The 27,051-nt window shown below is 46.2% G+C and overlaps 2 protein-coding genes across 2 annotated transcripts; both read right to left on the reverse strand.

The window, feature by feature from the left end:
* Positions 1 to 16,863: 16,863 nt before the first annotated feature.
* LOC147434235 (uncharacterized) lies at positions 16,864 to 18,887 on the reverse strand. The gene is made up of 3 exons (XM_086489598.1): positions 18,741 to 18,887; positions 17,320 to 17,381; positions 16,864 to 17,177 (listed from the first exon to the last, which is right to left on the reverse strand). The coding sequence occupies exons 1-3, from the start codon at positions 18,885 to 18,887 to the stop codon at positions 16,997 to 16,999; spliced, it is 390 nt and encodes a 129-aa protein (XP_086345724.1). The 3' UTR covers positions 16,864 to 16,996.
* A 1,121-nt stretch (positions 18,888 to 20,008) lies between these two features.
* LOC147434236 (uncharacterized) lies at positions 20,009 to 21,855 on the reverse strand. Its single transcript, XM_086489599.1, has 2 exons — positions 21,674 to 21,855; positions 20,009 to 21,471 (listed from the first exon to the last, which is right to left on the reverse strand). The coding sequence occupies exons 1-2, from the start codon at positions 21,853 to 21,855 to the stop codon at positions 20,262 to 20,264; spliced, it is 1,392 nt and encodes a 463-aa protein (XP_086345725.1). The 3' UTR covers positions 20,009 to 20,261.
* Between the last annotated feature and the right edge of the window lie 5,196 nt (positions 21,856 to 27,051).

Below are 27,051 nucleotides of genomic sequence, written 5' to 3' on the forward strand. Positions count from 1 at the left end.
TATGGGCAACTCTTGCATTTGAGCTCAAGTATGAGAAGGCACTGGCATAAACTAGCTAGTGTTAGAAGGGTGAAGGTAAAGACACGCGCTGCACATAAAGTGCAACTTCATAAATTTACTGATGTTTTGCCTGTGGTTGATGCTTGGATACATGGAAGGAGGGTGAATAAGGCGTATATGGATGGTGGAGCCCAAGTGTGCGTTATGACAGAGGAAACAATGCAGCAATTGGGATTCAAGCTCACAGGCAAATCCTTGTTCAGTGTGAAGATGGCAAATAGTAGTAGAGTGAAATTCTAGGGAGTTATTCATGACTTGGAGCTTAATGTTTTGGGTCAAAGTTCTATCATGGACATTCATGTGATGCCTGCAAAGCTTGGGGCATATCCTGTTATATTGGGTAGACCTTGGTTGATTGCTATGAGGTCACGGCAGGACTGGTACAGGGGATGTATTGAGCTCTTTGTGGATAGGCCTAAAGAGAAGAGGATTAGATATGATATGAAAACATGTAAGGTGCTGGAAATTGATGATGAACCAGCTGTGCATCAAGATTTATCGCCATCCACTTATGACATGTGTGACAGTTCTTCTAGTGCATCCTCTACATGTACTGACGATGAGGTTTATGATCAAAGTCTTCTTGATCTTGATGTAGATCTTTGTGGGATACATGTATATGATGAAAATTGTGATAAAGGGAATGCTATGAGATCAGAAAATTACCACGGGGCTGATCATGAGCGGAATGTACCAAAGGTTGAATTAATGGATATGCTTGCAAGTGACCTGACTAGTCGAGAGAGAGAAGCATATGATGCATTGTTTGATAAGTATCCCAAGTTGTTTGCCAAATATTATGCTCAAATGAGGGGAAAAAAGAGTTTTTTTCATTAAATAAAGATTAAAGAAGGTGCAAAGCCTGTTGCTCAAAAGCTAAGGAGATTGGGCACCATTCAACGAAAGGTAATGGAGATATAGGTGAGTAAGCTTTTGCAAGCTGGTTTTATCTACCTTGTGGATGATGCAGAATGGGTTTCCCCTGTGGTTATAATTCCAAAAAAGGGAAATAAATGGAGAATATGTGTGGACTATAAGCCATTGAATGCGTCAACAAAGCGGCATCACTATCCCCTTCCCTTTCAGGATGAGATTTTGGACATTGTTGCAGGTCATGAGAGATATTCGGTATGTGATGGGTCTAGTGAGTGTTTTCAAATCGGGATTGCATATGAAGATCAAAATAAGACCAGCTTTTTGACCCCATGGGGAGTGTTTTGCTATAGGGTGATGCCCTTTGGCTTGATGAATTCTTATGCGAGCTTCCAAAGTTGGATGGACAAAGTATTGGGGCCTTACCTTGGAAGCTTTGTAAAAGTTTTTATGGATGATTTTTCTTTTTACAGTGATAGATGCTTCATGTGAAAAATCTTGATATGGTGTTTAAAAGTATTGATGATGATGGGGGTCAACTCAATCCTTTGAAATGTAAAATTGCAAGAGCTAGAGTGATACTTCTTGGCCATGAGGTAAGTGAGAATGGGATAGCTCCAAATCCTGCAAAAGTGGAATGTTTGCTTATGATGGAGAGTCCTAAAAGTACAAAGGAATTGATGAGTTTTGTACAAAAGCTAAGGTACTTGTCAAGGTCTTTTTGTATGCTTGTTGAATATATGCACCCTTTGCAAGAAGCAACACAAAAAGACCCTTTTCTTTGGACTGAGCAAGAGCAAACAACTTTTGAGGACGTCAAGGAAAAGCTATCTACATTACCTTTGATGATGCCCCCTTGTTGTGATGAAATGTTTTACTTGAGCTTGAGCATGGGTGAGCATGCTATTGGTGCAGTATTGATGCAAAAAGGAAAAAAGCAATCTTATATGAGGCCGGTTTACTACATAAGCAAAGTGAAGAATGATGCACAAAAATCTTGGCATGAGATCGAGCAACTGGTTTGGGCATTGATATATGCAACAAAAAGGCTGAAATCTTATCTTATTTGTAAGCCTTTTGTGGTGTTAACATCATGTAGTTTATTGCCTCATGCACTAAGGTATCCTGGGGATAGTCCTAAATTGCAAAAGTGGATACTTAGCTTACAACAATTTGACATGAGCTTTACTAAGGAGGATAGTGTGAGAGAAAATATGGAAGATATGCTCACTTTTAAAGAGATTCATGCAAGGAGTGAGTTGAAGAAAGATTTGGAAAAGAAGATAGCACCAAGCCCAACTATGCATGCGGAGCTTCAGGATGTAGAGGGTACCTTATACTTTGACGGGGCTTTCCAAAGGAGCATTAATAAGGGCACTATTGGTTATGTATTTGTGGATAAAAATGGCATTGAGTGTTGGTTTGGAAGCCAATAAGTGGATGTGAAGAGTAATAATGAGGCTGAGTATGCAAGCCTTTGTTTGGGCTTGGAATAATGTGTCAAAAGACATGTAAGGAGGCTTTTAATCAAAGGTGATTCTATGTTGATTGTGCGGCAAGTTCAAGGTACCTGGAAGGTAAATCAAGAAGGCATGAAGGGCTAGTTTTTCAAAGTGAGGAAGTTGTTAAAGTATTTTACTTCCTTCAAATATGGCATGTACCACGAAATATGAATGTAAGGGCTCACGAGTTGGCGGAACAGGTGTTCACAAAGGATGTGCATGCGGTGATAATTAGAGAGCCAAGGTATCTTGGAAGGGAATCCCTCCATGAGGAAGAACATGTGTTGCAAACGGGTTTTGCAAGAAACGGATTGGCTTCTCAACAAAGGCATGCAATCACACGAAGAGCTATGAGGTATGTCTTGATTGGAGAGCAAATGTATCACAAGGGGGTTGATGGTGTCATGAGAAGAGTTCTCTACCATGATGAAATTTTTGATTGCTTAAAAGCATGTCATGAGGAAGGATGTGGAGGCCATTTTGGAGTGGAAATTACAAGAAGGAAAGTATTGGATGCTCAACTTATGTGGCCAAGTATGAATAGGGATGTTGTGCATTGGTGTAGAAGCTGTCACGAGTGCCAAATATATCAAAAGAGAAAGCTGATGCCCGAGCCTTTGAGACACATTGTAAGCTATGGACCTTTTGAGAAGTGGGGTGTGGATGTAATTGGTCCTCTCCCAGACACTAGAAATGGGAAGCACTACATACTTAGTGCAGTGGATTATATGACAAGATGGCCAGAAGCAAAGGCTAGTAGAGGGGCTACAAGCAAAGATGTATGCAGCTTTATCTTTGATTGCATATGTTGTAGATTTGGAGTGCCGTTGGAGCTTGTAAGTGATCAAGGGAAAGAGTTTAGGAATGATCTTATCACTGAATTGGTGGAGAAATTGAAGATCAAACATAGGTATGCTACTCCTTATCATCCACAATGCAATGGGTTGTGGTGGAGGCATTCAATGGAGTTTTACAGAAGATATTGTTCAAGCTTGTGGAAGAACATCCAAAAGATTGGGATATGTATTTGGAGAGGGCATTGTGGGCATGTAGAGTGACTCAAAAATCATCCACGAGATTCACTCCATTTCATTTGGTATATGGATAAGAGTGTGTTATGCCGATTAATGTGATGCTTCCTTCATTGGAGTTTATTTTGAAACATAGTTTGGTTGAGGAAGAGCATGTAAAAGAGAGACTGGCATCTATGCATAGCATCTTGTTGGATAGAGAAAGTGCCATTAGATACTATGAATACTTGGGAAGAAGAAGGGCTGATGTATTCAATGAAAAAATAAAGGCAAAAGGGCTATGTGAAGGCATGTTGGTTATGAGGTATAACAGTGCTTTGGATAATACCTTTCAAACAAAGTTCAAGGCAAAGTGGGAAGGTCCTTTTGTGGTGCATAAGGTGTATGATAATGGAAGCTATCAGCTCAAGGACTTGGATGGAAAGATGCATAAGGCAAGAGTCAATGGGATCCGAATCAGGCCTTATGTGACCAGAATCATGTGATGAAGCAAGAAATGTGAATGGAACACTTGAAAGTGTTCCATGCTTGTTGGGGGGGCAATATGTGACGTGTTTTTACGGAATGATACAAGCCACCCCAAGGACTTTGGAAAGGGTTTTTTAATGCTTTTGGGTCCCTTATATGTAAATAAAGCATGCTTGTACAAAGTGTACAAAGGCGGTGTGTGCCAGCTGTCTCTACGCATACGGGCCAGTTGTGCGGGGTACATAGTTTTGTTGTTTTTGTACATAGACGTGTCGAAACTTGAAAGAGTCACTGAGTACTTGAAAAAGATGAACAAAACTGAGTTTTTATCAGCTTGAGGTCGTTCGTGAGTGGGGAATTTGACAGAGGAAGATCTAGCAGCAAGAAGCCCTGATTGCCGCGTTTGGGAGTAGAGCAGCCTGTCTTGCTAGTCGAGGGCCCGATGTGGTGATTTGAGAGTGTGTCTCTCCTCAATGGGCTGATGAAGGTGGGTGCTTAGCTCTGCATATTGACCTCTCTTCATCTTGTTTTGAGGTATGGTGGCTATGGTGTGTGCAGCTCCTTGTGGTGCAGCTAGTCGAGGGTAAACTATGTGCTGCAATGCTTTGCTTGTACATATATCAAAGGGAAAGGTTTCCCCCAAGTTCTCCATCACTTTTTTTTATTTTTTTTGATGAACTTTGTGGGTTTTCAAATTAAGCTTGATTTGAGTGGGTTTTGATCAAGCTATGTGTATATATGGGAGCGCCTATGGAAGCCCTACTAGCACATGGAAGGGCGTTTGGAAAGAAGTGAAGCTCTTTGAGTTATGGTCAAAAGTGCAGAGATTTCCATGGTTTTTTTCTCACTTTTTTCCTTGATTTTATTGCTTCCTTGGTGTCCTTGAGTGTAATGAAGTGTAGTGGGTATAAGGGAAGTATGTGCCACTTCCCCCAACTTGCGAACCCCGTTTTCATGTGATTCTTCACGTCCCTTGTATTCGGAACTTTCTTGCAATATTGATCATTCGTTCACGTCCCTCAATCTCGTGTCCCTCTTGCGTTCATTTTTCAACTTGCGTTCTTGTGTGCGCGTTTGCTTGCCTGCAGGTCCCGTTTGCAACGCAGGTGAGAGGGCGCGGTCCCGTTTCAGCGACGTCCCAAACGAGGGCGTCACACTTGGTATCAGAGCTTCGGCTCGATTCCCCGCCGACTCGACGTCGGCCCATGGCCTGTGGTTATGAGCACGTTTTCGGCCCATCTGCCTCGTTTTTCCACGTTTTCTCCGCGTTCTTGGCCCGTGTTGCCCCGTTTCACCACGTCCCTCGCGTGATTGCCCCGTTCCTTGCGTTTTCTCCACGTTCCCCATAGCTTTTCACCGTTTTTCCTCATTTGACCCGCGTTTCGTCCCATTTTCACCGCCCTCTCCGCATTCTTGCCCCGTTTTGACGCGTTTCTCCACGTTCCCCATCGTTTTTCAACTTTTTACCTCGTTTTGCCTCGCCTTACACCGTTTGGGACTAGTTTTCCCCGTTTTTGAGCCGTTTTTCGCGGTTTTCGTCGTTTTGGACCTCGTTTTGCGCTGTTTCACAATTTTTCAACATTTTCAAGCTATTTTCTCGCAGTTTTCCATTTTTTCGATATTTTTGAATTTCCCTCGGCTCCGGCCACAGAGCACCCCAATGGCGGGAAATCAAAAAGATGAAGAAGGATACAGAACTGAACCAGAACCTCATAGAGCCCCCAAGAAGAACAAAGAGAAGAAGTCGCGACAAGACCACCGAGACTCAATGGAAGAAAGATTAGAGGCACGCATCATGGCCTCCGTAGAACACCAAATCAACGTGATGTCCGCTAATCTGAGCGATCTACTGCAAACACAGCTAGGCCAGCGACACGAAGACCGCCCAGGCCCTAGTAATGTCAACACGCGGTGAAACACACAAAGACGACCGCAGCTCGGAAGATTAGAGACAATCGACGAAGATGAAGACTGCCTGGATGAACAAAGTGAAGGGCGCTACTACAGCCCTTAGAGAACTCTAGAAGATGAAAACAGACTGGGAAAATTCAAACCCATCCCCCCAGAGAAATACAAAGGCCATCGCACCTCACTGGAACTCAACAAGTGGTTCAGAGAGGTAGAAGACTACATACAGTGGAACAACATAGGCAGACGCAGATGGGTGCAAGTTGCCAAATCCTTCCTGGCCGACGACGCCTATGTATGGTTTCTCACTGAACAACCATCAAAGCATTGGGAGGACTGGGAAGACTTACAAAGAGACATGCTCAGCTATTTTGTCCCAGAAAATGAAGGCAACAAAGTCAGAGATTCGTGGCGCGATCTACGCCAAGACGGCCACATATCAGATTACGTTGTCAAGTACCGACGCCTGATGCTTCAACTTCCACTGATGCACACAGCAGACAGGCTACATGGCTTCCTATACGGCCTTAAGCCCTGGGCCAGCCGTGAGGTAGAAAAGCAGAATCCCAACACCTGGGAAGTGGCCACCAATATGGCCGAAAAACTACGGGATACAAACTCAACCCCAGTTTTTTCCCCGAATAACCCTCGCCCCAACAATTTTGCCCCCAACAACTAGACTAACCCAACCGTCGAGCTAGGCCGCGGATTGGTACCCAATAACAAAAGCAACGAACCCCGCTTACCACCGCGCAGCTCTTTTGCGAGCAATTCCTATAGCACCACGTCCAGCAGTTTTGTCCCCAATACTTACAAGGGCAACAATAACAACCCGCGCCCCGATCGCATCTGGTGCGGTGACTGCAGGATTACTCATGGCCCCTACTATGCTTGTGTACGCAAGCGCAATCAAGCAGCCTCCTCATCTAGCAGGGTAAACACCCTCCAAATAGAAGAACCACCCTCCTCCCCTCCAATAAGAGTCGAAGAACTGGCTAGCCCTGTTGCTAACCAGCAACCCCAGATTGGGGCAGTATCCCTCCACCTGCAATGCATGGCAGCAGCAATAACGGACATTCAGAACTTATATGTCCAGGCAACAATTGGATCCCAGCAGCAATGGATCATGGTAGACTCAGGCGCCACACACAATTTTCTATCACCACAATGCGCCGCGCGCCTGGGCCTACGTCTCACGACTGTCAAGTTTGCCCAAGGAAAGGATAACAATGTCAAGGCAGCTCGTCAAGTCAGGATTGAGATAAGCGAATTCATATGCCGACTTGATTTCATAGTGGTCCCAATGGACGACTTCGAGGCAATTATTGGTCTCTCCTTCAACGATAAGTATCTCATTGCACTCTTAGGCATGAAGGTGGATCAATTACTGTTGAATACTCAAGGCAAAGCAATGACAGTACAAGGCGCCAGACTCACAACAAAGCAAGCTGTCACCCGTCAGGCGCATCTTCAAACCAACCCCCCTTCCATCAACCGCCAAGACCCTGCGCAGTTAGCAGCGATGAAAGGCAAACAGAAAGTCCCAGAGCACTCGTCCCCCAGACTCAACCTCATGAGTGGAAAGCAAGCAGAGCGGGCTCTCAAGAAAGGAGCTCAGGTTCACCTATGCATCATACAAGCAAAGGAGCAGCCCACAGCAAGGCTCAATTCCATCACCCTCGAGAAGGCCAAAGTCGGGGATCCCTCACTTACCCCCATCCTCCAGAAGTACAAAGATGTCATGCCCCCAGAACTTCCCCCCGGCCTACCCCCTCCCCGTCAAATTCAACATGAAATTGACCTCATCCCAGGGAGTACACCCCCGGCCAAGGCACCCTACCGTATGAATGACACCGAGCTAAAGGAGCTCAAGAAGCAACTACAAGAATTAGAGTATCAAGGTTCCATCCGGCCCAGCAGCTCTCCTTTTGGGATCCCAGTCCTGTTTGTCAAGAAGTAAGACGGCTCGATGCGACTCTGCGTGGATTATCGGGTCCTCAACAAAATTACTATCAAGAACAAATACCCAGTCTCCCTCATGGAAGACCTCATGGACAGATTACAGGGTGCCAAGTACTTCACTCGCATCGATCTCCGCTCAGGCTATCACCAAGTCCGCATCGCCTCTAAAGACATCCCGAAGACCGCCTTCCGCACACGCTACGGCTCTTGGGAATGGATGGTCCTGGGGTTCGGTCTCAACAGCGGTCCTGGCACTTTCTGCAGAATAATCCATGACAGTTTCCGCGACATGATAGATGATTTCCTCATTACTTACATTGACGACCTACTCATCTACAAAAAGACTTTAGAAGAGCACCAGAAGCATGTCGCCACAGTCCTCCAACTCCTCCGCGAACACCAGCTGTATGCCAAGCTAGAGAAGTGTGAGTTTGCTGTCCAGAAAATCGAGTTCCTTGGCTTCATCGTCACGTCAGAAGGTATTATGGTGGATCCCAAGAAAGTCAACGCTGTCATCAAGTGGGCTCCCCCGACATCCATCAAAGAAGTCTGAGAGTTTGTGGGCTTCTGTCAGTACACACGTCGCTTCATCTGCGACTTCAGCAAGATCCCCGCACCACTCACAGAGATAACCAAAGGCCACAAACCCTTTCAGTGGACCTCTAAAGAAGAAGAAGCCTTTGAGAACCTAAAGATAGCCATGTGTAGTACCCCCGTCCTCCAACTACCCGACTTCACCAAACCCTTTGAAGTCCACACTGATGCCTCCGATGGTGCCATTGGTGGAGTCCTCATGCAAGAGAATCAACCCATCGCCTACGAGTCCCACAAGTTTACAGATGTTGAGACAAGATGGACCACCCATGAGAAGGAAATGCTCCCTGTCGTTAACTGCCTCCGAAAGTGGCGACACTATGTCCAAGACAAACACACCAAGGTATACACATATAACATCTCCCTCAAGTACTTCCAAACACAGCCCAAAATAACCCCCAAGCAAGCCCGGTGGCAAGATACACTGGCAGAATATGACATCGAGATCATACACAAACCGGGTACCACAAATGTAATGCCCGATGCCCTCAGTCGAATGCCCACCCTCACAGCCATCTCCACAGCAACCAGCACTCTATGCCAACGCATCCTCGATGCCCAAAAAGTTGATCCCGCTATACTCTGCATGCTCAACGACCACATCTCTGGTAAAGCTGCCCTGGGTCTATTCGAAGTCAGAGATAACCTCTTCTACGCGCATGGAAAAATCTACATCCCCAATGACCCAGAGCTCAAGAAAGATCTCATGTGGGAAGCGCATGACTGCAAGCTAGCTGGACATGGTGGCCAGAAGAGATCTTATGACAAACGCCACCAACATTACATGTGGCCCAAAATGAAGGACGACGTAATCGACTACGTGCGCACCTGCCCAACCTGTCAACTGGTCAAAGCTCAAAGAGTCAAGCCTGTTGGCCTCCTCCACCCCATGCCAACACCCTCCCGGCCTTGGGACATGGTAAGTATGGACTTCATCGTCGACCTCCCCCCCTCCCACGGCCACACTACCATCATGGTGATCGTCGACTACTTCACCAAGCAAGCCCACTTCATACCAGCAAAGCCTCCCGTCACCACCTACCAAGTCGCCAAACACTTCTTCGCCAAAGTCTTCAAATACCACGGCCTCCCCTTAGCCGTAGTTTCAGATCGCGACACCCGTTTCCTTAGTGACCTCTGGCGCAAGCTCTTCAAGCTACTAGGCACCCAACTCTTCTTCTCCTCCGCCTACCACCCTGAAACCGACGGCCAAACTGAAAGAGTCAACCAAGGCATCGAAGACTACATCCGCAGTTACGTCAAGGCCGATCAGAAGGACTGGTCCGAATACATAGACGTCCTCGAATTCCACTACAACAACTCCATCCACACCAGCATTGGATACACCCCCTTCGAGCTCTCCACAGGTAAAGAAGTCATCACCCCTCTTGCACTGGCAACCGGCGACATGCATGCCCAGGATCTGGAATGTGAGGAGTTTCTTCAACAATGGCAGACGCGCATACAAAATGCAAAGAAAAGCCTCGATCAAAGCAAGGTACGCATTGCCAAATACGCCAACTAAAAGCGACGACCTGCAGAACTTTTCAAAGAAGGTGACCTGGTCCTCGTAAGCTCTCAGAATATCACCCTCTCTCAAGGCCTCTCCCGGAACTTCAATCATCGCTACTATGGTCCTTACAAAGTGCTCAAGTCCTTCAACGACGTCACCTTCAAGCTGGAGCTACCACCACACATCAACATCCACAACGCCTTCCATGTAAGTTTGCTCAAAAGATTTGTGCCGGATAACACCTATGGGCGAAGTCTCCCCGAATATGTAAAGGATGGCCCGCCACATGAGCCGGAGGCCATCCTAAAGTCGCGCTTTGGGCGCCGGGGACAACTCTTCTATGTCAAATGGCGCAATCGACCCATGACGGAATGCACTTGGGTACCTGAAGAAATCATGCTTCGACTCGAAAGACCCCTTGTGCTGCGCTTCTACAACATGCCCATTGAAGAGGAGGACAACACACTAAATGAAAACCACATAGAGTAGTCCTCCCCCCCACTTGTAACTAGCATAACCCTAAGTAGCTAGACATTTTTGGGCAACACTTCACTCCCCCCTTGTACATATCCTCCCCCAAAACCTCGGCATCAACTTTTGTATCGGCACCTCTCAAAACCCCGGCTTGACGTGGGCGTCAAGCTCTCTCAACCCGGGGGTGTATATAAGGGAAGTATGTGCCACTTCCCCCAATTTGCGAGCCCCGTTTTCTTGTGATTCTTCACGTCCCTTGTATTCGGCACTTTCTTGCAATATTGATCATTCGTTCGCGTCCCTCAATCTCGAGTCCCTCTTGCGTTCAGTTTTCAAGTTGCATTCTTGTGTGCGCGTTTGCTTGCCTGCAGGTCCTGTTTGCAACGGGGTGAGCCGGCGCGGTCCCGTTTCAACGACATCCCGAACGAGGGCGTCACAGTGGGAGTTGTAGCGGTGTAGAGGGAAGCTAATCGGAGCTAGTCGAGGCTAGTCGAGGTTGAGTGTGTGTGAAATTGAGAAAATTAGTGAGAGAAGATCAACCCATATTATCTTGAGAGAGCTATACTCTTCATCCTCTTTTCTTGGTGTTGGTTTGAGGTGTTGTAGAGGCCAGCCCCCCAATCCTTCACAACGTGAAGAAAAGCTCCATCAAGAAAATGAAGCGCTCAAATAGGAAAATGAGGATCTTAAGGCTATGATGGTGGCTCTTCAAGCTAGACAATCTTGCCAACTGCCAATGATTCGTCAAGGTGACGCCCATGATAGAGAGGATGAGGATAGAGAGGGTGCACCTCAAGAGACACCTCTAGCTAGCTCTAGTGAAATACCACCATCTGCTACAACCACACAAGTTACAAAATCCTCAAATACACCAAGTGGGAATGTGAGGTCTCCAACCCTGAAGATTGGGGCGACTTGATAGATGGCCTTCCTTTATTCTCCAGTTCCATTGTTGACACCCCACTCCATTTCTACGAAGCAGAGATATGAGAAACAGAAGAGAGGAAGTCCTTTATCCATCGCTAGCGTGGTCATAAGGGTCATACGCCACAAGGCAGATCAATAAATCAAAGGTTATATTGTAAACATAAATCTTATTAACATACGTAGGATCTATAAACAACGCCTTTTTTCCCACATTTAAGAAGCATGACCACCATTCATAAATCATAAATGTGATATGATAATAATGCTTAATTAACTATTAGTCTTGTGAAAAGTACTTGACTAATCGGGTCCACCCGTCCGTAGATATATATCCATTTGGATACTACTCTCCCGTTTTCCACACCACACTCACCCAATCTTCTTGTTTTTTAACTACTACCACATTGTTTTGCATATACAAATAATGTTCCTTTATTAATTTCGGACATAGGTTCTTTCATACAACAAACATCACCAAAATAATTCAAACAAGGCCTAATGAAGATATTTCTATATTTTAACAAAAAAGTGAACCTTCCAATTTCTTATGAGTTTGCCGCTGGAGAGGGGGAATGGGGGAACATGCCCGGCAGAAACACAAGGGCCTCTCTATAGCTCAAGGTATCCACATCACCCCTATCCTCTCAAAAAACACCTTCAAAAAACACACTTCACACTAGCAGAACATTGCTTGCTCTTTTTCCACTACTCACGCACTACACAAATCTACCACACAACGCACACCTATCACCATGGTCTCTCTCCACCCTTACACACGCACACAGCCGCTCACTCTCACTCTCTCACACAAAACACCGTTGATCTGGGGGGACGCACACTTTTGACACCGAGGGGAAACTCGAAAGCAGGAGAAAGAGAAGGGGGGAAGGGAAACGACAACAAAACGGGGCAACAATGGCTTGATTGCATTTCAAAAGGCATGTATAAAGGCTTGCAATGCCATCACCATGGACATTTTCAAGAAAAAAGTACAAAGGATTTAGCCTGTAAGAGAGATCCACTTTGCAGGCCTAAACGGCACAAAAAAACCCCCCAATTTGATTAAAAAATGACTACTATAGTAGGGCGTCTCCAACTGTAGAATCTGCACCTTAATTGGTCTATCTGGAACCTTAATTTGGAAACTTTGGAAGGATGGAGCCGCCTCATTTTTGTCTGCTCTCTTGCACTTGAGGGTGGGGGCACTAGCGATGTCACTACTGTCCCTTGGCATTTTTATTTTTTCCCTTTCCTCCTTTATTATCACCCTTTGGAAGGCTCCCTCTTTCACTGCCTCTTTGACCTTCTCATTGACCACTTTTGTCCGGCCCTTGATTGATCCATTCCCTACTATTCTTCTTTCTCTCTTTCCCCTCACCGTTCACCTAAGTCCTGTTGTGCCCAGCCATTCCTCCTTGCCCTTGCTCTTGCTTGCCTGGGCTTGAAATGGGCCCGCCCACCTCTTGTACACATTGCGATCCCTTCGGGCGAGGCGAGATTTCAACTCTCTCTCTCTCTCTCTCTCTCTCTCTCTCTCTCTCTCTCTCTCTCCACTGCTTGCCACCGGTTGTGGGACCCCTCTCCTAGCATTAGCAACATCGCTATTCGGGGGGGGACACCCTTGCCTTCAAAAAGTGTTTATCCCAGCGAGCATGTGAATCAGCCCCTGGCGAGCCTCCATGCCACGTCAGCAACCTGTTTTTCTATCTGCACAGATCGCAGGCGTGCCACCACCGCCACCATGACTAGCCAGCGTCATCGTCTCCTACCAAAACGTATCCAGGGCTACACCCCCATCGCCACCAGCGCAACGCGGAACAGGTAACACGATAGTCTCACGCCCACTGGGAGCTTTCTCTCCCTTCACATCTCTCCAATGGACCCACGGCCCAGGCTACATACCCCGATAATAGTCAACCTGGCAGCACATATGGAATTAACGCACGCCACGTGTCACTCTGTTGTTTAATGCACCCTTAGGGGTCTTCAAATTCCACCCAAAAAAAACTTATTTGAAGTCACTTTTTCCCACCTTTTGAATGCCTGCAATATCTTGCTCAGTAGCCCAATGACCAGACCACGAAGCCCAGTGAAAGGATCCCCTTGCGTGCTTTGAACCCCCCTGGCCCTTGTTGCCATTTGGCTCTCCTCAGACTGCAAACTAGAGTCATCGAAAACGGAAAAGAACACCTATGATCGGCCCTTGAGTAACTGCTCTAGACTTCATCAGACTGTAACGGATTGTAACTCGACGCTCTGTAACTCAGCGCTAGAGGCTCAGAATCACGCATCGTCAATTGTTGCTCACTCTGAATGATGCATGCTACCCTGTAGAATCCTTGTCGAGGCTCAAGAAATTCCAGATGGCACGATTTCCCATGCGATTGACTTGGCCCATAATTGGCCCCCGCAAAAACTTTTGATGGCCATAACTTGCTATCTAGATCTCTGATTGGGTCTCCGAGAAGACAAGCATGCTTCATAATTTGAGCTCTATGCTCTCTACTGACATTTGCTTAGGACATTTTTCCCCGATTGCCCTGCTCGTCGGGGATCTGCAACACCTTTTAAGGACCAGCTTCTAGAGCACCTCGAACACTACATTCTAGAGAATTGGCTTGGCATTTCGGGCACCTTCATTTTCTATCCCAATCGAGCTACCTTGGAGCCTTTTTAGCCTAAAAAGTTGCATGGAGCATACATTTCTGCTACCCTTTTTCTGCCCAGGGACTCCATACCTGCTCTAGCCTTCTGCACTACACCTGTCTGCAGCCCTCGCTTAGCATAGACCACTTTCTAGCTCGGACCAAATTTGGTTGCACCATCATTGCCTAGCCCCCTCGTCAAACATTTATGTTCGACCAAAAGCATATTTATAGACCTTTAAAACTGGCACACCAAATTGACAATTGAAAGCACTTGCAGAAACTACAACCCTATGTACATGCTATGTACAAAAGCTTCGTCTTCTCTTGCACACCGCATGCTTTAGGTGGGTTTCCCACCCCCTTGGTTACAATCTGATGCACGTCAGGCACTAGATCCCTCTCAAAATACAACTTGAGCCGCACACCATTTACCCTATTCTTAAGAAGCTTGCCATTCACCCTTACCAACTAATAGGTCCCATTTGGAAAGGCTTTTTGCACTTTATACGGACCTGTCCACTTCTTCTTGAACTTCTTCTGGAATGTGAAATCCAGGTAGCTTTCATACTTCATAACCAGATCTCTCTCTTCTATCTTTTTGTCTAGCAAGTTCTGATTGAACTTGGCAACCCGCTTCTCTCTTTTCTTCACATAGAAGTTAGTTGTTGCCTCTCTGGCCATCTGTAAAGCCTCCAAACTAGCTATCCGATCTTGAGAACTCCTTGTTGAGTGGCATTGACACGCCACATACCTTTCAAATCCCCCAACTCTGCATGCACCGGCAATACAACCTCCTTACCATAGACTAACTCGAATGGAGTGAAATTTGTAGCTACTTTATAGGACGTCCTATACGCCCACAGACACTTCTCTAGATTTGTTTCCCACTCAGTTTCCTGCTTATACATGTACTTTGTTAACATTTTGACGATTTGATCATTAGCACTCTCGACTAGACCATTGCATTGGGGGTGATAGGGTGAGGAAAACCGACGCTGAATCTTTAGCTTTTCCACTGATGCACTCATGAGCTTGCTTCTGAACCCCTGACCCCTATCAGAAACTAACACCCATGGAACCCCAAAACGGCAACAGATGTTATCAAACACAAATTGAGCCACCACATTAGCATTTACTTCCTTCACAGCTTTGGCCTCGACCCATCGTGTAAGGTAGTCAATGGCTACCATCACGTACTTCTTACCACTTGTAGACTCTGGGAGAGGACCTATGGCATCCAAACCCCACTTTTTGAAAGCACTTTGTGTGATGAGAGCACCTTGTGACTCCGCTACCAGTCGTCTTTCACCTATGATCTGACAATCATGGCACGTCTTGCACCAGTAATGCACGTCCTTCACTACGGAAGGCTACCAAAAGCCTGCTCTCAGGACTCAAAATAGAACCTAATCTTTGCCCTAATGTCCACTTTCTTCGTGGCATTGCTCCAGCACCATACCTATCTCTTCTTTATACAGTACCCTTCTTAGCACTCTGTCACGTTGGTGCAACCAAAGTTGGTCCGCGCTGGGAAGTGTGCTATGAAGTGCAAAGGGTGCCAACAGGCGCATGTGAAAGAGCTAAAGCAAGAATGAAGGCCTTGAGAGAGCATGTCGTGGCAAAAGTGTATATCTAATGTGGTTTTTTGGGCCAAAAAGGCCCCAGAATGGTCCAGGTGGAATAGCAGGTAAAGGTGCCCGGAATGTTGAGTCAGTGTTCTAGAATATGGTCTTTGAGATTCTCTATGAGCCCATCCAAACGGCTCGTCAAACGGAGCCCGGATGTGAAAGATGTGGCACCTTGAAGTGGGATGCATTGCAGATTCTCGTCGGATCGGACATGTGCAAGTGGTTGGCGAGAGATGATGCGAGTTGATATGCTTGAAGTGCTCGATTTGTGAAGCATGCCGGTCTTCTCAGATTGAGAAGCAAGGTCACAAATAGAAAGTTATGGCCAATTGAAACTTTTTCGGAGGGCGGGTGTGTGCAAGGTTATCGGCATTAAAAGACGTGCCGTCAGGTGTTTTTTTGGCCTCGACCAAGTTTGGCAAGGTAGCATGCACTGCGGGGGGGTCAATTGAAATCGACGGCTTGGAAATCGAAATCATGGGCGACTGAGAAGAATGTAAGGTGGTCATAAGCATTTTTTCGACTTTTGAGCGGTTTCGATGGACGGGCTCGAGAAGGTTGGTGTGTGGCTAATTGCTCATGGTTTCGAATCAGCAAGACGAAATTTCGATGCATTCACAAGGTGGGCATTTGGCAAACTCAGTACGAGGAAGCATCGACGGCATGGAGCTTGTGCCCAAAAGATCCCTTTGTTGGTGGGTGCTAAAGTGAAAAAGTAAGTGGTACTAATACTTAAAGAGAGTGCAAATGAAAAGAAGAGACTAAGCTTGAGCAAGTCGTCCAAGCCCTTGGTTAATAAAAGCTATCTTTTTCTTAGGAAAGGAGTCGTCTCAAAGGAGGAAAACAAGAAGGAAAAAAAGTGATAAAATCACGAGGCATGCCTAGTAATAATGATTCAAATTAATGTTTTACAAAAATGTGGTGCATACAAGATTTTGAGAGAGAGAGAGAGAGAGAGAGAGAGAGAGAGAGAGAGAGACACGAGAAGGAACAATTTTTTATGTTGCAAGAAATAATCCTTGAGAGAGCAACTTGGTGTCTTGTCCACCCTTGGTGAACCTCGGTTCCCACAAAATTGAACCTGGCTTGGGGCTCGTGACGGTCTAGACAAATATAGACAAATATAGACGACAAAGCGAGCGGGTACATAAAAATACATGAATACAGTAGGTTGGCTAGCCTATGATATCACATGTATATGCCTCGCTTAGGTCACCTCACCGTAAAAAAAATAGAGTAAATGTAAATGGTGGGGATACGGTCTCAACACTACGATGGTCTATGACAAAGGGACAGTCACGAGCCCCAAGCCAAGCACGGCCCCTCTCGCAGCTTCTCACCAGTCACGAGTCACAGCACCGCACCACAGGCCAAGTTTCTCCCTCGAGAGTCCACACTTCACAAACAACTACAATTTTCTGTGGCACACTGGCATGGTTATATTGCAGGTGTTCTCCTCCTGCAGCCCCATCCTCTCCACACTCGTTACAGAGTCCCTGATATCATCACCAACACAGACATGCCATTCTGTCTTTGCCATAGCAACATAATTTTTATGAAGAGGCGTTGTGTAATTCTGATCAAATTGCCTGCAATTGATAGAGAAGATTTTTATCTATTGCCAGCACACAAAACAAAACCTCAAGAAGAGCAATGCTTCATCGAAATTCATGTCAACAGAAAACAAATTAAACAAGGTGAAGATTCACGGTGGCCTGCATAAGGATGTACCTAGCAAGGTATGTGGTGTGGCCCAGTGCTAGAAAAAAACTTTTTTCCCAAAACTGGCAAACCTACATATGGGAAACAATAGAGGTAAATTGACAAAATTTAAAGGTTTTTACACCAAATTACACTAATTTTTTCAAAATTTTGTAGGTTTTCTCACCTTAAAATTAAGAGGTAAATTTCAAAATTTGTAGGTGGGATTACACTAAACCTAGGTTTTTTTCGAGCACTCCCTCTCACAGAAGTTCATATTAATGTTGAGGTAAGCCACAATGTGCCGATTATTGTGAGAATTTGTCCAAAACTTCTTGTGATAGACAACGCACTGCACGCAGAGAGAGAGAGAGAGAGAGAGAGAGAGAGAGAGAGATGCAACAAAAGAGGAGTAATTGCAACAGAAAGCCAAAATAATAATAAATTGGCTTGTTCGGCATCAGACTTGCGATGCAACAACCGATGACAAGAGCAGAAGAAGAATTGGGAAGGCGGGAATGAGGCAGATATTGTATCGAAAGAACTAACCATAGCGTACGCAAGCCATTCTTAAAAGACTCCTTCATGCGGTTCTCCACAGCAAACGATTTGTACTAAGCGACTCTGCGTCGCCGTAGTAGGTGCTAGAAAGGACGAGCCTAAGACTGCAAAAAACGTGAGAGCGTGAGTAATAGACTCGTAGTCGCACGAAACTCCAAGGCAGAACTCCGCATGTAGCTATAATTCAAGCTGAATTCCACACGCAGTTGCACGCCTTGACGTCGTCTTGACTCCGCTGTGCAAAACTGCTGGCCGTCCACGTGGACGCCATCCACAAAAGGATGCACAACCGAGCCCAACACTAAGGCCTTTCTTTAGCAGGCCAAAAAGATACCTGCAAGTGCACGCCAAAAAGGGCAATGCAATAGTAATGAATCAAAATTTATGTCAAAAGCTTTGCCAAAAGCCATATACAACATTTGGGTGAGAGGATCAACAAAAGCCATATACAACACTAAATTAGACATGCTCTCTCTCTCTCTCTCTCTCTCTCTCTCTCTCTCACTCACACACAATGTGAGTGTGTGTGCTGTGAGTGTCAAGTCTAGAATTGCATTCACACTAAATGGATTTTCTAAACATTTAGGATATATAAGGAGAGTAACAAAGTTCGGCAGGACAGGATGCAGATATACATGATGCCAGTAGGTCAGTAAGGAGATCTACTTGCAAGTTGCAAACACGGCATGTTTGGGGAGGTACCAAAATGCTGAGATTGAAGGGATTTGGGAGGGTTTACAGGCAACCATGGAGCTACAAGCACTACGAGTCGTAACAAAACGAGAAGGATGATGCGCGTCTCTCTCTCTCTCTCTCTCTCTCTCTCTCTCTCTCTCTCTGCCTTCGCTCTCAGACGAGCAAGCCTTTCCTCTCCTTTGCTTGCCCTGCACCAAAACCAAAGCTGGCCATGGCGATGGTGGCTTTCGAGCTGCTGCTTGTTGTGTGCCATGCCTTGCTTCATTGCGACCCACCCCCTTCGCGTCCAGTATAATGGCAGAAGCCGCGAGCTTTGCCTGGCGAGTATCTCCCTCCCCCATTCCACCGACTGCGCGGATATGTCAACCCGGAAAAAGTCAATTGCAGTTTTGTAGTTGCGCCAGAGAATCTGCAGGCTCAGTCCTTGCGTGAATCGTCATCAGGCATGCTCGCAGAGTATAATTATCGAGGTCAGCTACCTGCACAACACTGAAGAAGTGAGTATGATGCAGCTAGAAATACAGGGTACTACTACGGCTACTGCACCTAGTATCGATAGCAAGTGGTTCGGCTTCTCTCATGCTGATAAATTTAACAATCATTACAGTACGCCTTCAGCTATGGATCATTCCTGCTCGGACCCCCTCGCGGACCATTTACCGCCACATTGTCTAGTGCTCCTGCATGCACAGCTCCATTTGCAACGTCTGTAGAGCTCATCCTCTCTCACCTAACAGGCGATTAAAGATTAATGATGGAGGGGGGCAGACTGTTTCCCACTCGAAAGATGGAGGGCGGCAACAGTACGTGAGCAGGTTTAATGGAGCACGAAGACCAGAGAGAGAGAGAGGGGTGAAGGAGGGCAAGCGATGGTGGGTTGGAGCAGGCAATTGGGGGAGAAAGGTGCAGCTCGGGAGGGCATCACCAGTAAAGGCGATTCAATACATATATCCTGAGTGAGGGGTAACTCACCTCGGACTCGGGGAGCCAACTCGGCTCAACCAAAAAGGAATACGATACCAAGGCTCACCCTTCCTGGCATGCAACAAACAGGGGCTCGAGTCTCACTTGAGAGTCCGGCCAACACCTCAAAACTGTCTCGACACTCAGGCTCAGAAGAGGCTAGATGGAGAGTCAAAGTACCACAACCCACAGCGGGTATCTCAGTATCCACAACCCACTGCGAGTGACAACCATAAACCGAATATGATCGAGGGCCTTGCACCCGATGTCTTAAGTCCAAAACTGTTCAAGACTGCCCCTGCATACATCACGCAGCCCCTGGCTGTCATGAGATTACCTGTAAACAAAGGCTACCCCGAAGGGTGGCAGAGCATGTACCAACGCTGAGTCTAGAGGGTGCGGCCCCAGCGGGGGTCTGCTCCTGTTCCTCTCTTGTAATGGCTGAGGCTCCCACAGCCCCTTGGTGGAAATAACATGCAGGACTGTCGCACCTTCTCGAGACCCAAAAGACACCTGCTCAATTAGTTACGTCGTTACAGATTCTTTTATAGTGCATGTCACGCCCGTTTAGACTTGAGCGGACAAATTGCATTATTAGCGACAACACTCCCCCTTAATGCGTGTGACCGCACAAGAGGGCTGTGTGTATATGCAATGGAAAACAGCTGCACCCCTTTGTCCCCATGAAGAGGTTCATGATGCTTCGCCATCCTACACTACATGCATAATGCATACAAGCATGAGTATGCATTTTATCCTGGATCAAGCATGGCTTTAGAAAATAGCATCTTTTGAAACATCTGCGTCGTAAGCCTTCGTTCTGCAACAACAGATATAATAAGATCTTCCATAGTAGCAATGGCAGCTCTTTCCATTTCACGAACTTGCTCAATTCCACTTCTCCCCCTCAAGTGAGAAAAGTGGAGTATGAGCGCCGTGCATGAGCACTCATTTGTGTAGCAATCGCCGGGATCAAGAAAGCACTTGTGAAGGCGAAGATTGCGAAGTTCATGCTTCAGCTTTACTCGAGGACGAGGAGAACATACCGACATCACATGACACAAATCTGCAAAGATGATCTCGTCGTGAGTAGGATCCGGTATTTCGACTTCATTGACTTGAGGAGAATCAGCAGGAAGGTGCAGAAACTCATACGCATCAAGTATATCAAGTGTATGAATGGAGAAAGTGACATTATTTTTGGAAAGCATCGACATGACTGAAGCATGATTACCATTTGCTCGTCGGTTGACTGCTATGGGTGGAGAAGGTGAAGTAGGGAAGTGTCGGGTACCATCATCTGCAAGTGCATCAGATTTGTGGTCGGCAAGAGAATCAGCAATTTCAGCTTGTAGGAGATTTTCAGCCCCATTTGAAGAAGGAGCAGCCCGACACATGGATGATACGAGAATGGCAGAGGTACTTGTATCTCCTTGACTCGGCAGGAGAGAGCCTTCCCCAGGGTCTTCAATTACTTGCAGGGATTTAACTTCTGCAACGTCTCCTCTTTGGATGGGCGGGAGGCAGTCCGCAATTGCTCCGTTTATTGAGGGCAAGAGCTGGCCCACTTCATCTCTTTCCAACTGCGCACGCTCAGTGGATGAGGGCACTTCTTCATCTTGGCGAAGCAGATATTGGGTTGGCTCAGAGGTTGTGGTATCAAACTTCGCACCTTGGCCATCTGAATCTTTGCTTTCTCCACTTGACGGCAGAAGGCTGCTCGCTGCAGTTTGCAGGTTCTCATGAGGCTCAGAGGATGCGGGATTGAACTTCGCACCTTGGCCATATTGCGTTGCAGAAATATGCGAGGGTTTTGCCGCTGCAGGGATTTCATCGCAGGCTTGTCGTCCAATCAGCAGCGTGAGGGAGGCAATTAAACAGTTGGCGGAAGATAGGTGTATTGACACCCGCAGGGGATCGCCCAACCCCTCGATACCATATGGAAAAGCCTGTTTGCATAATCTTCATGCATCGCTCCCTCTCTCAGAGACACACAGAGGCGCATGTGGCTGAGAGCAGTACGCGGCCCCACTGTCAGGTGGGCTCGCGACTTGGATAGACCCCGCAGGGTTTGTGTGCTGCAACACGCAGCTCCTGTAAACCTGTCCAAACCCCGCTAGCTCGGGTATCCTATGAGGCAAGGGTGTGTGGCCCCGTAAGCAACTGTGGCGAGGCCAGGGTGCAATGCTGTGCCACCCGCGCAGGGGGCAAGAGATAATGTGCCCGGCCAACGAGCTCGCGGCCGAGGCTATGGAAAGCTTCTCTGCTCTCTGTGTAGAGGGCAGGAGATGGTGGAAGGGGTGGGGAAGAAATGCAGACAGAGAAGGAGAAAGGAGGGCGTGACATGGCTTTCCTTTTGCTTGGAAAAGAGTGAACGATAGTGAGAAAGTTTACCTTCATGATTCAACCGACGCCAATATATTTGAGTGTCCTTGCAATGAGTATCCTCTTCTTATATCATCCAATCAAAAAAATTAATATTTTTTAAAAATAATCTTCCCTTTTTGTAAGAAACAAGTGATAAAATCACAAGGCTTGCCATAAAATGGAACGACTAAGTAAAATACATAATCAGAAGCAAAGAAAGCTTGTATCTTCATTTATGTCGGTTTTGCATTAAATATAAAATTAAGATATTCTTTTGGTAAGCTGTTAGCTCATCTAGTGTGTGTTGCAGAAATAATTGTTCATATAAACATTCATTAAGTCCTTGAATGTTCAATCTATATCTTCTTAGCAACGTCCATTAAGTCTTGAAATCCCCATTGCCCAATCTAACCTTCACTTAGATATTTCATTGCAATAAAAACTTTGAAGTTAATGTCCTCAAGCCAAAGCCAATTTGGACAGGTTTGCTATGCAACAAGAGATTGCCATTGGTTTGTGATTTTGTAAGAACTAAATTTGTGTAACTATAGAATTTTTAACCTTGTCTTGCAAGTGAGAAATCTCTTAATTGATGCATGAGCTCCCATCTTTCTACTTGGGATAGAACCTCTCCTGGTTTTCATTAACACTAAGGTTGTTGAAGGACTCAGCTAGATTATGCTTCCAGTCATGACTCTACATATGGGGGCCTATGTGCATTTATGCATGCAAAATCATTATAGGTAAACTCTCGGCTTCGTCCGGTCCGAATTATTAGGCTTGCCACTCCCATCATCCTTGTGTAGGGCTTGTTGTGATGCCATTCAAAGTCAATGGTCTTGAGGGTAGGCATACTCTTAAAAGTTTGGTATACATTGCAGAGAACATAAGGACTACTATTATGGTACTTGCAATTTCCTCTATTGCGGTGTAACCACCTTGTTCAGTAGACAAAGGGCAAGGATATCAAAAAGACACAGAAGGTAGTACCAACTGGAAAAAATAAGGCGAATCACTTCACAAAACCCCTCTTTGGCCAATTAGATAACATTCTCTCTCTCTCTCTCTCTCTCTCTCTCTCTCTCTCTCTCTCAATTAAATAGCCACATAACAAATAGTTGCTTCACAAGCAGTGAAGGTTCGGAAAAAGGTAAGTTCACTTTATCCAAATCAAAATATGACTGCCTCAAATTTTAGCAAGAAGTTTTAGAAATCGCCAATTTGAGGATTTTTATCTTAAAAGTTCAAGTTTTTGTAAAGCTTTCCTTCTCAAATATCTCATAAAGGGATTAAAAGAATCAAAATCCGGCTTCATAAAGTTATTTTGGAAAATACCCCTCTAATTTGTGGATATTTCCAAACAACCCCTCAAATTGCCAAAATAGCCTTGTTTCTTCAAGATTTTCTAATCTATATTCTTTTTTGACAATTGAGGTCCATTTTTGAGTGCTTAGCATGTAATTTGTCACAATTACCTCACAAAAAAGGGTAATTATGTTAAACATTAATGAAGTAAATTGTTTCCAAAGCCTACATAACCAACCCAAATTCAAGTTTTAGAATCTTATATTGATGGACAATCCATCTTCTTACGAAAAGGTCTTCACTGCATTCAACTCAGCTTTACTCTCTCCACCGGGTGCTAGCCAAAACCAAGCACATAGCCTCTCTATATTGGTGCCAACTAGGTCGGCTTCAACCTTTTTCCCCTTTCCTACAACGCCCCCTCAGAGCAGCAGGCTTCCATCCATGACCCTTGAACCAAAACTGCACGTCTGCCTGCCCATTTTTCTTGCGAAGATGAGCACGCCCCTTTTGACACTGTCTTGCCACTCTGTGTTGAAATCCGTTGATGTCCTTTCTAAAATCAAGAAGTGCAAGCAAGACACAACAAATCCTCCAAGACACATGATGGTATATACTACCTACTGCTGTTGCAAGGAGAGTTGCTTGCACCCACATACTCTTGCAGGAGTATACATAAGAATAAAGGATAGAAACAAAGCTAATAGGCTTGACTTTCTTCTTGCACACACCCGGACGGGGATCCACTCCCCACAACTAGTATCAGAGTGATAGGGAGCAACTCCGACCCCGGCCCTTCTCATCCTCGCATTTGCAACTTACCTTGTGCTCAACCATGGAATCTTGAGGATCTATGTAGTGAAATCAAAAGCTAGACCTGTAGAGAATCGAAACTGATCAACAAGCTAGAAGATCGAGAAGTAGAAGAGCTCTACAGAGAAGCGATTTACACACACGAAGGTGAAGGCAAGTCGTTGCAACCATAGCCATGACCACAAAGAAGGGGGTAACTTCAATCAGGCGACGAGCTACTATTGAAGTCAAGGTATCGCAAATGATACTTAAGGAGGCTCACAGAGTCCTGAGAAATGCCAACCCTGGTCTAGCCTTGCAAGAATAGGTAATAAGGTATATTGAAGCCACAAGCAGCCCGTACTCTCCACATGGTGCGGAAACAATCTTCAAGAAGTTCTGCGTGTTGGGATTGAGGCAGAAAAGAGAAGTGATGAGTCAGAGGACTCCTGATGGAGACTTTTCCTCGTTTAGAAAGAGAACAAGAAAAAGTTGAGAGAGAAAGAGAGAGGGAGAAAGAGAGAGCGCACACTCAACAGTGCTATCAGCCCCACTACCACACTAGTGCTCCACTACCAAATTACCAAGAGAGTGAATTAAAGAAGTCCATCATTAGCTTTACACACTGTTCATCTAGATGAGTGTCCACTATCTTATTTCAACCAATCAACATTTTAGATCTATCAAAAAAATCTTGAAAATACAACCCAATTTTTTTTCTATTTTAGTCAGCAAAAAGAGAAGGCATCTCTATAGCCTTTGCCCTTTGGGCAGGCCCAAAAGAAAACCTCTTCCCCAGCGGGATCGCTAGAAGATTATACGGCTTGGGATGAAATCACCCAGACCACTACGTCCACTCTACCCAAAAGCTTGAAAGACTCTCTCTCTCTCCCCCCTCGTTGCCTTATTTATGTTGTGAAGAACATGCGCGCTTTAGGGATCCGATACTTTTGATTCTTGAAGAGGTGTATTGAAAGCTATTGTTGATGGTTTCAGAGTTTTGCTATGCAAGACAACTGAGCAACACAAACCCATCAAACCAAAACTAGACGGAGACACACATACTCTTACATACCAACCTCATATTGACCAATCCTGTACAGAAATATGCTTCGAACGAAGTGGAGTGAGCTCCTCCACTTTTATACACATAGAGGAAGAGAAGAACACTTTATAGTTTATGTACTAGAGAAAGGAGATATAGAAGGCTCTTTTGTTGATGCTCTTAAAGCATACACCTTATTTGGTGGGTCCTTCTCATTTATGCAAGCCCTCCCTCACCTATATCTAACACGGGCATGGGAGATGGGATCAAAGGCTCCCATCACTTTTGGGCCCCGACATTAAGCGCGCGCCGTAGATCTTGTCGCAAAAGTAAACTCGGGTATTTTTGTAAACTCGAGTTTACAAAAATACCCGAGTTCACTTTTGCGAGCTCCGATACTTTTGCACATCAAAACTCGATGGAAACGTGTACATTCCATAGTGACGTGCACGGGCGTGGTGGATAGGCCACATGGCCCTCAAACCTTAGGTTGTGGGTTTAATCCCGTGGGGCGGGGGGAAGGGGCGAATTAAACTCAGGTGCCCGAGTTTACATTGTCCACGGAGGCCCCGGATCTACGGTTCTCAATCATCCCACCGTAAATCCCATCTCCTCCCATGCCCGTGTGAGATATAGGCCACTCTAGTGCTTTGCCTCCTACTCACGACGCTGCTCTCACATCAGCCCTCGTATGATATAATTGATGTTGGCAAGTTTCTTGTAGGTTGGCCCTCTGAATCATGAAAAGTGCTCTCCCATTGGCTAGACACACTCTCCTTGTGGACCCGTTACACGCCACGCTTCAAACCCCACTTTGTATGCACTGGTTCTTGATTCGCTAGTTGCTCCTCGGCACCATCTACATGGGCCCTCCTCTTGGCTCCTCCTGACTGAGGACTCTTCCAAACAGGTCTTTTTTCAACCCTACCTCTAGCTCCCTTGACCAAGTGACTTGCCCTCCTAGCTACAGGTCGAATAGCTTCAACTCCTCAACCGCTCACGGGTTCCCTCGATCTGTATCAAAGAGCCTCTACAACTCATCCACCTTCTCTCCTCTTATGATCTTGCAGTTCCCCCCTTGAATATGGTGCTCTGGCATGGCAGCCCATGCGGCCTCCTTTCCTCCCATTCCCCCCTCCTTCAACCCGCCAGGAGTCCTCCCTCTTCTTGCTCGGTTCCTCCTGGCCGCAGCCTTCTGCAATCAACACCCACACGAGCTGCACTTCCTCCTCCACCTTGAGCTTCAGGCCCCCTACTGTACCAGCTAGCAAGCCCTTTGATTCACCTTTCCTTCTTGGAGTACCACGGCTCCGTAGGCCGCTCCCCTCTTGCTTCAGAATGGATGCCCCTCTCCTTCCTGTTGCTTCTCGGTGCTGACAGTGTGACACTTGATCATTAGCCTCCTCTAAGTCCCCCACTGTTCTGTACGAGGCCTTTCTTACTCTGAGTCAGGAGCTCCCTCTGCAACCCTCTCTCCTCCTCTCGGATTCTTCATGGCCCCATGCAGCATCTCCCAATTGAGCTCCTCCTCTTAAACTAGCCATGCTCGGTGCAACTCTCATGTGATATGGCGCTCATGATTGTTGTGCTCTCTTGAGGGCCCCCTCAACTTCTTCGTCTGCCTTTAAGTAGGGCCCCCCTTCTTGCACACACCCGGACGGGGATCCACTCCCCACAACTGGTATGAGAGTGATAGGGAGCAACTCCGACCCCAGCCCTTCTCATCCTCGCATGTGTAGCTTACCATGTGCTCAACCATGGAATCTTGAGGATCTATGCAGTGAAATCAAAAGCTAGACCTGCAGAGAATCGAGACTGAGAAACAAAGCTAGAAGATCGAGAAGTAGAAGAGCTCTACAGAGAAGCGATTTACACACACGAAGGTGAAGGCAAGTCGTTGCAACCATAGCCATGACCACAAAGAAGGGGGCAGCTTCAATCAGGCGACGAGCGACTGTTGAAGTCAAGGTATCGCAAATGATACTTAAGGAGGCTCACGGAGTCATGAGCAATGCCAATCCTGGTCTAGCCTT

The sequence above is a fragment of the Adiantum capillus-veneris genome, chromosome 19 (assembly GCF_014529385.1).
Source record: "Adiantum capillus-veneris isolate H3 chromosome 19, ASM1452938v2, whole genome shotgun sequence".
Classification (NCBI taxonomy): domain Eukaryota; kingdom Viridiplantae; phylum Streptophyta; class Polypodiopsida; order Polypodiales; family Pteridaceae; genus Adiantum; species Adiantum capillus-veneris.